Here is a 13,050-nt window from a genome sequence, read left to right as displayed (position 1 = left end):
AATCAGAACTCTAGATCACTTCTTAGGCCCTCAACTTGCTTTTAAAAGAAAATACTGCTTTTCTATCTCATAATACATTCAGGAAAAAATCTGCCTGTGAAAAGCTTAATGGAAAAAGGCAACCTATCTAGGATTTAATTTCAAAACATAATTTTACTAAATTACACTATTTTTTTGGTAAAAGAAATAGCCTTTTGAATAAGTTTATCTGCCAAATCATTCCACTGGTAGGTATTTTATCCTAGGTGCTCAGGCTAGAAAACCATATAAAACTTGAAAAGTAACGTACCTGATACGGCAAGAGTATTTGTTGACTGCCAGCCAAATAATTTAGTGGGATCAAAGGGCACTAATGACTGAAAGATTAGAAACAAAATATATTGAGACAGCTTAAGATTTTCACATCAGAAGAGACTACAGAACATTTTAGGGAGCTATAATAGCAGACAATCGGGAATGGCCTGTGCTGCTATCAAGCAGTGATGTATCTTGTGCAGTTCTCTCTCAAAGGTACATATTTTTCTACTCTGTAGGATCAGAATGCAAACAAGTGCAAGGAAAGGCTTAGACTTTGGTCTAAGGAAATAGGGAAAGAACAAGCTTAAGTATTTTGCTAAACTGTGATCTTAGCAAAGTTAATACTTTCCTAATAATGAATAATTTGTAGCGTTTCTTCCAACTTTCAGTTTATCTCATACCACAGATCTGAAGTAAAAGGTATTTGCCCAGAAATGTGTCATGACATTCCATGAGACACTATTGTTTAATTCTAAATTTCAATTTCCCTTAGAAAATTAAAAACATTTGAATTTTTGTAATACTAAACAACCTGCCCACTGAACACTACAAGAATATCACTTCTCTGACGTTCCAGGACTGCTGAAGTTAAACACTGCAGATGTCTTTACATGTCTGGGGGAGCAGGGAGAAGCCAGACTCGCAGTATTTAGATACCATTTTAAAAAACTGTTCATAATGAAGCTATAAACTTTAGCTCCAAATTAGGGATTCCAAGGAAACAACATATGGTCCCCACCCTCCAGGCTTTAGCTGAAAACAAGCTTCTTTCAGTTTACTTTTGTTCTGCCAAAAAGCACTACCGAGAAGCATTCTGTGTACCTGAACAAGATGGTAAAGAGAGATGTCAGGTGGCAAAATTCCATGAGAAGTACATGGGGGAAAGAGAGCAGCTTTGAGTTTGGGGTAAGGAGTCAATGCCATTTTTAAGAGCTGTGGATCAACTTTCTTTAGGGGTTTTTCCATATCTTCATTCTGAAGAACCTACATTGCAAGGAAGGAAAATTATTTCATTAGGAAGAGGAAACTGCACTAAGATACTAATAAAACAGTCTCTGAATGCACCAAACAAACTACCCTCATGGGAATCTGACATACAGTGACAACACCAAAAGTATAATTTTTTCCTGTAAAATCCTTTTAAATTATATTAGACATATCTTCAACTGCACCTGATGTTTTAGTTTACTGTGCTATGTATCAAAAAGCTATCAGTACTAATAAATTCTGTTCCAACATGTGGTTCACCAAGCATTTTTCTTCTCAAAGTATAATTGTTTATAATGTGCTTTTTGATCTCTATAGCACAATACAACTGATTAACACAATGCAACCCATAAGCTGAAGGTTTTGACATGTGTCCAGATTTTCAGCCTTTAAAAATAAAAATATGGAAGCTGAATAACACCTGTACAGATCCAAGCAGAAGAGCAGTCCACTTACCCATTGCTTCATTTACTTAAAAACTACAAATGACTACAAAAGGGGATGATTGTTCTAACAAATACAGGCACACCATTTAAAAAGTTTATTGAAAATATTTTTCCAAACTAAAACTATTTGAGGAACACAAGTGCCTATAAACACTCTCAGCTGTAACTGTTATGAAGCAGTTAAATACTCCAACTCACAGCCACTGTGCCTTGCTATTTCTAAATCATGTAACCTCAAACTGCTCTACTCGCTTCATTTGGTCAAGTAACACTGAAACATGGAACACCGAAAACAGATTTTCACATGAGAAGAAATTATATGATGGCATTAGCATATTTATTTTTATTAACGTATTCCGTTGAGTTTTCAACATCGTGTGAGAACTTCTCCAAAAGCCTATCAATAATTTGTTGCACACAGTACCTGATCAATACCTCCAGGTGCATACATTGTAGTAGCAAGTGCTAATAGTGTACGTCCTTCCAGTAGCATGCTACTCACACTGGCTTGATTACTAGGAATCAAGATCTGAGCATTTGCTAGACTAGCTTGAAAAATCACCTTTGGATCTTAAAAGAAAAAAAAGTAGGATTTAATTTCATGCAAAAGCAATATTAAATCATTAAATCATGCACTAAAATTGTTCTATGACTACGAAAAATGCCGAATTTTCTATTTTTTGTTGTTAATAGTGATTTTTCTAAATTTACTTATAAATACAGATAACCTGTTCTAAGTTTTACTAAGTTTTCCCTGATTTCAAACCAGTTTTACCTACACAGATTGATTTGGATTGAGTCCCACAGTTCAGCATTGCATTGGTTCAATTCTTTATCCTATACTGATCACACTTTCTGAAAAAGCTTCACTTGGGCTTATTTTTATCATTTGTTAACATGTGACTCTACAAAAGATGAAATCTTTTTTAAAAAAGTGAAATGAATTAAGGGCACAAATTCTACTGATTTTCAATGACAGTAACAAAAAAAAAAGCAAACACATAATCCAAGGGGCAGAGAAGTCAAAATGCACCACAAGAACTAGAGGAAGCTTTAATTTTAATAGTATATGCATTTTCTTATGAATTCTCGTTCTGTTCAACCTGTTGGGAATATAACAAAATTGGAGGTAATGATGATCATACACAGAAAAATTCTCACATATGTACAGCCTCCAAATCTTTATGTACAGTTTAAGTAGGAATTATAATCCACATTTTAGAGATGAGGAACTGATACACATGTAAATGATCTGCCATGGTCAAAAAAAAGTTTGCAGCAGAGCAGAGAATTAAACCCAGCTGTGCCAAATACTCGCCTAGCAGCATAAATATCGGACCACCTCTTGAGCGAGGCCAGACTCCTACCTCGTGGATTACTGGCAACCCCTCGACACTGCACAAGGAATTCAAACCAGGGATGCGCTTCATGCAATTCCTTGTTATCCAAAATAGAGCAATTTGAAGGAGTTAAACTGGAAATAAGATGAGTAGCAGCACCGTGAAAATACAGTATTTGTAACCATCCTCTGTCCCAATATAACACTGCATTAAAAATTAAGAGCATCTGACTTGGTGTTACAGTGACTTATTTCATCCATTCTTATGAAAGAGTCAAATCACATCACCCTTCTCCACAAGATGTACAGGTTTAGCTGATATGGCATCTCTGACAGTTCCCTCCTTTAAGCACAGCTTGCTTGCTTCTATAAATCAAATAGTTTCCAGACCTGACAACCACAAACACTTTCCAAAGAAGGGACATGACTCACAGATACCACTCTGCATAGTCTACATATTTTATGCAAACTAAAATTGATTATACAAAAAAAAAAACCAAAAAACAAAACAAAAAAAAAAACCCAAAATGTTGGCTTTTTTCTGCTCCACTTTTACCTTCTTAATAATTACACTGTTAGATTGGAGTTACAGCTAAGAAATTTTAATTTCAAAGTATTCATTAAGTGGTAGGTATTCATATAGTTCCAATACCTAATATTGCTTTCTCCTTCAAATCCCAACTAATCCTAATTTAGATGGAAATCAGCAATTTCCCTATTTGTGAACATATTGAGAATGAACTCATGCTCAAGTGAGAGCGTTTCTGAAGAACAAGTTGTCTTGGCTCATTTAGTATAATGTTATAAGAAATACAATCTTAATTACAACTATAATTGTTTCCTTTGATCACTGACACACAAATGAATATTGACAAGACAACCTGAATAAAGCTTCAAAATACAGCATGAAACCTAAAACACTGCCCCCACAGTTTTTCATTGTATGACACCGTTGTGACCCAAGTAGTCTTTCTCGCCAAACAGGAAGGGTCGAGGAAAACTGTTACTGCCAACTATTAAAACTGTATTTCATTATTTAAATCTGCATGACATTTGAGGGACAAAAAGCATTCATACCTGTAATAGTCTAAGTAAGTGTATAACAGATACTGCAAATTATGTTCTAAACAGTGAAGGACAAAACGAGCATGGAAGTCCAAACCACTTGCAGCATTGTATTTTGGAACAGGGTGAGGATTTTGAAGTACTCCCCCAAGGTAAGACAGTCTCTGGAGCAGAAGTTCAAAATCTTCCAACTCAGAACAGACAAAAATTCCATTTCTATCAGAAAAGAGAAAAAGCATACACACAGATTAGACAGTTATCTCTTTAACAAGTTCTGAAGGGTGTTTTCAGTTCACAATTGTAAAGCAGACCTTTCCTTCTAGGGGATGACTTCACTACTGAGGCAAACATGCCAAAATACGTTTGATAGTGTTCAGACAATATTGTAGTTACTACAGTTCACTGCAGAGAACGAGGCATGAGGAGTGAACTGTTATGTGTTTAGAATTTTCTTCCTTGCATTAAAATGGGCATCAGGAATATAATCCCTATGAAAGATCAAAGGGCTGATAAGAGGATTTCTATTGCTCTCATGTTTCTTACTGTTTTCAGATAATGGAAAGTGCAAGCACAAGACTAAAATTAAATTTATTAATGGATTTGTGCTGTTTCGAAAAAGGGCACTAAATACAATATAAAAATTAATACATATCAAAGATTTTATTAACATGTACTTCTACAACTATCTGATTTTGGCTTCACATAAGATAGAAAGTTAGTATAATGCATTAAGGGCACATACCTAGCCAGCTTGTTTAATATATCATTTCTCATATAGCTACTACATAACATGTTCCGGTCAATAATGTCTGGAGTAAGAGAGGGCCAGTTAGCTTGTCCACACAAAGTCTGGTTGGGCCCAGATTCCTCAATCCATGAACAAATATTAAGCCAATCATGCTGGGCTGTCAAGTGCATCCAAAGAACCTCAGGATTACATGTCTTGAGTTCTGTGTTTCAAAAAGGCAAACTGATGAAACCAGCACAAACAAACACTACTTAGGAAAATACTGACATTTCTTTATACATGTACATCTTCTTAATAAACAGTTGCAAATATGATGCTGAGATTAAGTATACTGGTACAGCTTGTTAGAACTTTATGTTGGAAAAGCTAAATGTAATACTACAGTATCATAAGCTTTACAGAACGTAGCAGTGTGACATTTACAAGTGGCCATGCGTTAGACAAGTCACTTTCAGCTAGTTCCAAATTTCTCTCTACAGGAAAAACACAGATCCCTGCCAGAACGGAACAGGATGAAATCACATTGTTTACCCATTTTCACTGAAAAAAATAAGTGACCTACTGTGGTGCCACAACTTCAGTTACATCAGTGCCATTCCTACACAATTGCAATATACTATGTCAAAGACAGACTTTTAACTCACAATTTCTTTTAAGTCCCTAGTACCAGAATACTTGCCTTGGCGTGGTTTTCTGGGGAGAAGAATCATTTCCTGAATAAGCTCATCCCACCACTGAGCCCAGTTAAACATCACTCTGACTCTCCTATTGTGAACCCGATGTCTATCGCAATTCAATAATGAGTCTAGAACAGCTGTGTGTCTGGAAAAGTCTTGTTCCCTTCTCCAGTTCTTGAAACTGCAATGAAGTATTGCATTAGGACATTTTCTAGTACTCTCTTAAAAAACAATCTGACACATAGAAGATGAAGAAAGGGTCAACACATTTTGCTAGTCCATTTTGAAGACAGTTCTGGAAGTGGTAGAGGGACTTACTTCAGCTAAAAGTTTGAGAATGCATATGAGAGCAATGGGCAAAGAATTACCTCATTTTTCCCAAACTGACATAGCAAATGATATGTATTGTAACATTTTTACAATTATTTAACTGCAAAATGATTTTCCTAGGTTACTTTAATTTGCTATATTATGGATATCATATATAAAAAATAGAGTAAACATTGCATCTGAACATGTTTCATTGGATTAGTAATTCTAATAATATAATTTGTTATTAAAAATACTTCATTTATGGTGATGATGACATGAACAGAAGACCTCTGTTATACTGACAATAGTACGTCATGACTTAGTCTGGAAAGAACATGACAGCAATTGTTACATTAATGAAAAAAGTAATCAGTTCCCACACTGACCTTTATTTTTGCAAATGAAGACCAGTGTGAATTACAGTAATGAAATTACAGAAGACTGTATTTGTTAGTGCAGTAAATAATACAGAATGTAGAAGCCAGCATATTTTAAATCCTATTAACGTTATTAATTAATAATTAAAACAGATAACCCACATTACCTGGAAAGAGATTGAATCTCTTTATTTTCTTGGAAGGATTCCGAGTAAAAGCTTTCAACCTGATGCACAAAGTCTATCATTTTCTTCTCTTTTTCAGAAAAATAATTTTCTTCTTGTAAAACTTTCACCTTTAATTCAAATTAGAGTATTACCTCCAATTACAATTTTTATCTACTTTTAATATATTAAAGTTGTAAATGATCCTGCAAGTGTAAAGAGTTAACCAACTGTAGGAAAAAATGCTGGAAGCATTTAGGTCAATACACTTCAATTACAAGAGGGCCAGGACTTCATACTGTGTGAAAGCAGATAAGAACTAGATCAGAGCCAGAACAAAGAAATGACTTTTTAACCAATTTTTACTTTAACTGCAAATACAAAAGAGCATAGGCATGTCAATGACTTGTCTCAGCAACTACATTGCAAGGATGCAGGGACAAAACCTGTTTGTTCCCACTCTGAAAGTGTGTCCAATACAATGCTTTCTCTCAGCATAAATACACATCAGACTTCAGACCTGAGAACATCAGCTAGACAAAAAAAGCCTTTTCTACACTTACCAACAAATCTCGTACATGTTTATCAACTGTGTAGAAACATATCTTACGCAATTCCTCCTTCACATCAAAGCCCTAACAAAAAAGAAGATACTCATTGTATGCAAACTGTACAAATGCAGCGGTACATTGACAGAATAAATGCACCTGCTTTCTTTCCAAAGCACACAACCTTTTACAAACATGCTTGTGATATTCACTTCAACAGTTACTAAAGATGTCATAATAACGCAGTGATCTGTGTGATGTCTCCAGCACGTCTGGATATAAAATGTGTACCCTTTAACACCTGACTTACCAGAATCACCTTTACACTTTGCTGATCATGACATCAGTCAATACACATTTATAAACAGACTCCCTCAGCATTCTGAAGGCATTAGTGATCAAAGCAGTTTTTTAAAACAAGTTAATTTTCACTGTAATACATGTATGTGGCAGAATCAATACATCCATAAGACACCTAAATGCTCCCCATACTCTTAGTGTTCATTTATTTTGTTAGTCATAAAGAAGTGTTAAGAACATGCTTACTGAACAACTCTCACCATATTTCTTAAAAGTTCTGAGGCCTCTCTGGCGTTGTCCTTCAGAAGACGGTCATAGACCAGATTCAAACCTGTCTGAATAAATTCTTGAAGACTTTGAGCAGGATGCTGATGCATTCGGAAGAAGATCTGGGCTTCTGGCATTTTGTTGCTTAAGATGGCCTCAGCAATGACTTCCTAAAAGGGAAAAAAAAAAAAAAGGAACAAACTTATTAATCTTCAGTGTTACTATAGTTATAAACCCTATACTGATTTTTTCCCCCAATAGTTTAAAGACATTTCCATATTAATAATTTCCTTAAATATATTTAGTAAGAATAGTAAAAAATGGATTACTCATTTTTACCTCTGGTGTCAGTTTTTCCCACATGTGGCTTTCTTCTAATGCAGGTAGGTCTTCATCAAGATCACTTCCTGTGTGTACCATATTTATGTGTGGTCGAGGATATTTTCTCAGAAATTTTCTAAGTTTAATAATGTAATCAGTTAAAATATCTGCACCCTTCTGCAGGTATTCATCAGGTTCTGTAAAGAGCATCCAAGATACCAGTTAAACAGAAATGAACAATACAGCATTTTTAATGCTTATCAATGTTGAATGCATTCTCCTGACTAATAAACAGAACACACCTCAGAGGAAAGAGCACATCAGCTCTGTATTGCAATTTGACCTGTACAGGTACTGATACTGTCCACCACCATCAGCGTACTGTCAGGATACAGCCACAATCCTACCAGTGCTCCAGAGAGGTCCCCCTGTCCTCATTGATGTGTTTTCCGCTTCAGGGACAAGTAAATGAGAACTGAGATTTTTTATTAATCCAACCAATTATTAGTCAGGTAAGTCCCACTTAAAACGCAGGTACTTTTAAACATAACATTCATGTAGTAAGAAACAAAAACTACTAAAAATCATGTAGAAAAAAATTATTAAGAATAACAGTTAATGGTCTGCACCTTTTACTATCAAAGGAAATCGGTTCTGCTTTAACATGTATAGCCTGTTGGTCCACAGACTAAAAAGCATCACTGAGACAGCAATTCAGACAAGCAGCAGGACAGCACACTGTACGCTGGGACATGTCACACCACTCTCCATAGTTTTCTCTAGCAAAGCAAAATTGTCCCCTGGAATTCTGTCATTTTAATACTTCACTAGTATACCAGCTGTTACTCTATTCTTGTACCTTTGGGGCTGTAGTTCAAAGAGCAACATTTCAGCAACTGTGCCAGTGTAAGGAGAGATGCACTCCCACATCCAGTCTACAACCCCATCAGACACTGCTTCTTGCTTCTGTGCCACCCCTTGGGTTATAATGGGATGTGTGACTGTGTTGCCACACAGTAAATCAGACTGGGAAGTGCTCCAGATAAAAAATAACCTGGTAGGCTATTTTTTCAGCTGTATCAGTTTCTTAAACTAGTCTATTCCATTCCGCAGCCACATAAATATTTGTGCCAGAATATTTCAAGTGGTAGCATTGAGAAAAGAACAAGCAGCTGAGGGCTAAACTCAAGCCATTTAACTGCGCTACCATCAAGTATCCAGCAATAGCCTGAAAGTCCCATTCTGCCATTCTTACGCATCCCAAAATGAACCTGTTGACAGGATCCTGTCTGATCATATAGTTGTTTGGGCTAACACAGATATTGTATTCAGATTAATTTCTCGTTTCCCCTTAAAGAAAATCTTTCATTCACTTAACTAGCACTTTTTTTTGTTGTTAATTCTAGGCACATTTAGGCTTTTAATTAAAAAAAATTAGTTTTTCTTCCTTACCTAAACAATGACACATTACATTACTACATATGATTCAAAATGAGTAATCTTACCCTCTGTGTGCACAAAAATTTCTTCAAGTTGCTTGCTAAGGAAAGTTAACGTAAGGTTTAGCAGCTGCTCAGAAAAGTGTTTACTGTGAGGCTCCATATCGTTTTCTTTGATAGCTGAGCAAAGCAAGTTTAAAGCTGGCCTCAGCTCTTCCAAATCTGCAATATTTACATAAAAAGTTAAAACATCTGCATTCTACCATATGACTGATCACATAAATTTAAAATCTAAGTTAAAAGTCAGAGGCACGCTACAAAAATCTCCTAAAACGCGTCAAACAATATATGGAACATGCTTTGCCTTCACATCAAAGTGCTTATAATACGTATGCCAGTATCAGAACACAACAAAAAAACCCAACGCATTATGCACCATTTCTCTCCTATTTTCCAGAAGCAGAGGAGTTGCAATACAGCATCATCCAAACATAAAAGAGCACAGGCAAGTCAATCTGTTTTTACAAACACAGAGCCATAAATAGAAAGGCAATTAAATTTAAACCTCCGCATAGCTGAAAGTATTTTACTTACTTTTCAGGTAAAACTGGGATGCACTATCAGTAGACTGTTCAGGTCCAGAGCAGGATGCAGACAGATTGAAAAGACTTTCTTTGCTTTTTAAAAATAAGTCTACCGTGTCTAGTTGACGATTTTCCAAACCTGCCTAGACAAACATGCAGCAGAACAAATATGCATGTATTCTAAAAATATATATTGTACACTTACTGCTAGTATTTTTACTTCATACTCAGTGACAAAGTATACATGCAGAAAAAAAGAAGACATTTAAACTATGCATGCAACACCTGTAGACTGAATTAACAAGGTGACCTGTTCAGTACCTGCCATGCTCCTTTAATAGGCTTTGCAGAAACCTTGCCCTGTATCTTCAGAGGCAAAATGTTAATTCAGCAATTTATTATAGAGTTTGATTTGGGATATAAAATAAGTACTGTGAGAATCAGGACTTGGAATAAGCTTACAGCAACTGAAAATTTCTGTGACCCTCCCCCCTATCAATTCACTTTCCATCACACCCTCCAAAAAACCCCAAAAGAACCCTACCAAATGTCTTCATCTAAGCTCCCTCCCTCCAAACACAACTGAAAACACAGACTGACAGTATACTGAATGATGGTGTGGACAGACTGTTGCAGAATCCCAGACTTATGGAACAATATATTTTTTAAACAAGGATCTCTGTCATCTAAAAGTAGAACTAGAGCACTGGAAAACTGCAGAGACACAAGGAGATTTGTTCTGTGGTCTGGTACATTAAAAATATTTTATCAGCTACTGTTAAGGGATACCAAGCAACATTTGGTAGCTTTAAGTTCTCCTCGTGGCTTCACAAGAGTGGTATGATAAAAACAAAAATCTAGTTCCAAGGATTTATTTTAATATTTGACATTTTGCAAGAGGACAAAATCTGCTGCAGAAATTGGCAAAAATGCTTTGGGTCCAATTAAGAGGGATTTCTGAGCACTGCTTAGTTTAAATTTTTTTTTTTTTTAATGTGCGTTAACTTTGTTGCTGTGTTTCTTCTTTTGGGTTACTACTTGGGGGTTTTATTTAGTAACTAAACCACTACTTTTTGCCCCTAGGTTACTGAGGCATACTTTGTGTCTAAAAATCACCATTAACATTGTTAAACTGCATTCATTACTTTAAAGAAGTGTTTTTGTTATCTTTAAGACATGAAACAGATTTCTTTACCTCTAGCGCATGTATTGGAATTGAACATCGTTCCCATCCATTGAGATGACAAACAGAATCTACGACTCCAGCACTGCCGTAGATCATCAATCTATTCAAAAACTCTTCTTGAGTTAAACCAAACAGAACTAAGGAGAGACCACACTCTAAATAAAAGAATCAAACCATAATTAAAAATATATAAGTAAGTTGCGACACAGCAACATTTGTATCTACTGCCTGTCTTCCAAAATAATGACACAAAGCTGCAGTGGCTCCATTTGGATTTCATCTCAGCAAGAACACATTAGAAATTAGCCAACAGCAGCCAGGCAGACAAGGAAGAACACTACCAAATAAATAAATAAATAAATAAACAAAGCTTTTATCAGAAGCCTACATCTGAACAATTATACAAAAAAAACCCCTCACCTGTCAGAAGTAGACATATTGGCATGTCTTCACTGCAATCCACATAAACACTATTTTTGTCAAAGTGGTAATACGTCACATCTTGCGACTCAAAATCCCAGAGAGCAAGAGTCAAACCTTTGTGATTTGTTAATACTACAAACAGGGCTTTAACTCCAGTTACCAATTTACACTCCAGTTTCACCACTTCTTGTGGTGCTTCTATGGGGATTTGTTTCCATTGCTGTCCTGCATCGCTGAGGTTTGTACCACCGCTTTGTAATGGTTTGGAAGGGGCCCACGTAACAGCCCGCGGAATAAAAGCCACCATCTTCTCAGAATTTTCATAGATTTCAGGATCATGATTTTCAAGATGGGTAAAAAACTGATACCAAGGTAAATTCAAGTCATTCACCAAATCTGGAGAACCTGGTCTTCTTCTCCTTACTCTGTCACATAGGGAGGATAAGTGTGCCTTCCAGGACCTGGGAGAAGAAAGAAGTTACCTATAGTACCAGGTATTACTCTAAGAACAATGCAGATAAATAAATTTCCGAAGTTTCCTCAGTTAAATAATATGCATTTTAAGCTTACAGATTCCATCCAGCATATTGCATTTTAACCTGAACAGGTCCTGTTTATTTCTATTTAAATACTGTTTGCAGCCAATGTGAATGATCACAGCTGCATTAGCTGACAACATCCATGAAGCTGAGCATTTAATTCCAGAACTGAGTATTTATTATTTACATCAAGTTATAATTAACATACTTTATTAGTACTAATACCGCTAATACTAATTGTCACAACACGGTTAACATGTTTTACATGAACACAAAATATATTGAAGTCCACATGCACTCATCTGCACTAAACACACAACAAATTGTAAAGTACTTGGAATACAAAAATCTCTCAATACTGGTTCAAATTAAAGGTAACACCCTAAACAGTAATTACTAATCGGAAGCTGTTCAGTGACATACGTAAAGTTGTCTTGGCCCATTTCCTAACATCGTCCTAACATTTAAAACATCTAAAGCAAAATGAGCTGATTTTACTTGCCGCAACTACAATTAAAAAAAATGCATCAGTTTATTTAATCAATGATCTAAAGGAGGTAAAATCCAGCCTGTTTTAGAAAGTATTTTCATTATGTACCTGTCTGTGCGGAAAGGCAATGACAAAAGCTCCATGCTATAGTCAGAACTAGCAAGGTCATCCTCATCAAGTCCTTCAGGAGGCTTCACTGGAAGATTTTCAGCATCTCTCTTACAGAGCAAATGCCCTGGGAACTGTCTGTAAAGAAATATATACTAAATTTCACCTCCTTCAGATGATTTAAGATTTTTTTTTTTCCTTCATGTTTAACTCCTCCAGGAGCTATCAGCGAAGCAGTTTTCTCTCAGATTAACAGCATTCACAAAAACATATCCAGGTAAGCCATCAAAACACGATGCTATTTCCTTTGAGGTAGACAACACCTCTAAATTATAACCTAGTCCTAATTTATCAAGCAAAATCAGTAAAGCTGTATCAGAATAGTTTAACAATCCCATACCCTACAGTATTTCTAAAATGTGCTACCAACCAC

General features: G+C 35.8%; 1 protein-coding gene across 6 annotated transcripts in view; it reads right to left on the bottom strand.

Moving 5' to 3' along the window:
• SPG11 (SPG11 vesicle trafficking associated, spatacsin) overlaps nt 1–13,050 on the bottom strand; it is a 40,384-nt gene that overhangs the window by 23,516 nt on the left and 3,818 nt on the right. For 5 of the 6 annotated variants that reach the window (XR_005932367.1, XR_003923408.2, XM_030014480.2 and 2 more), the window contains exons 5-20: nt 12,618–12,755; nt 11,478–11,941; nt 11,067–11,212; nt 9,882–10,014; nt 9,354–9,509; nt 7,867–8,045; nt 7,521–7,697; nt 6,976–7,047; nt 6,416–6,543; nt 5,562–5,740; nt 4,877–5,084; nt 4,147–4,350; nt 3,098–3,204; nt 2,155–2,300; nt 1,120–1,281; nt 290–356 (exon numbers count right to left, since the gene is read on the bottom strand). Coding sequence is in view for 4 of the 6 variants with exons in the window: in XM_030014480.2 (XP_029870340.1) it covers nt 290–356; nt 1,120–1,281; nt 2,155–2,300; nt 3,098–3,204; nt 4,147–4,350; nt 4,877–5,084; nt 5,562–5,740; nt 6,416–6,543; nt 6,976–7,047; nt 7,521–7,697; nt 7,867–8,045; nt 9,354–9,509; nt 9,882–10,014; nt 11,067–11,212; nt 11,478–11,941; nt 12,618–12,755 (2,666 nt within the window). In the remaining 2 variants the exon portion in view is untranslated. Of the gene's footprint in view, nt 1–289; nt 357–1,119; nt 1,282–2,154; nt 2,301–3,097; nt 3,205–4,146; nt 4,351–4,876; nt 5,085–5,561; nt 5,741–6,415; nt 6,544–6,975; nt 7,048–7,520; nt 7,698–7,866; nt 8,046–9,353; nt 9,510–9,881; nt 10,015–11,066; nt 11,213–11,477; nt 11,942–12,617; nt 12,756–13,050 lie in introns of those variants that run through there. The other variant, XM_041123440.1, reaches the window with a different exon arrangement.

Source organism: Aquila chrysaetos, chromosome 5 (assembly GCF_900496995.4).
Source record: "Aquila chrysaetos chrysaetos chromosome 5, bAquChr1.4, whole genome shotgun sequence".
In the NCBI taxonomy this organism is placed as follows: Eukaryota; Metazoa; Chordata; class Aves; order Accipitriformes; family Accipitridae; genus Aquila; species Aquila chrysaetos.
The sequence above is the reverse complement of the archived record's forward strand: the minus strand, read 5'-3'. Positions and strand labels throughout refer to the sequence as shown.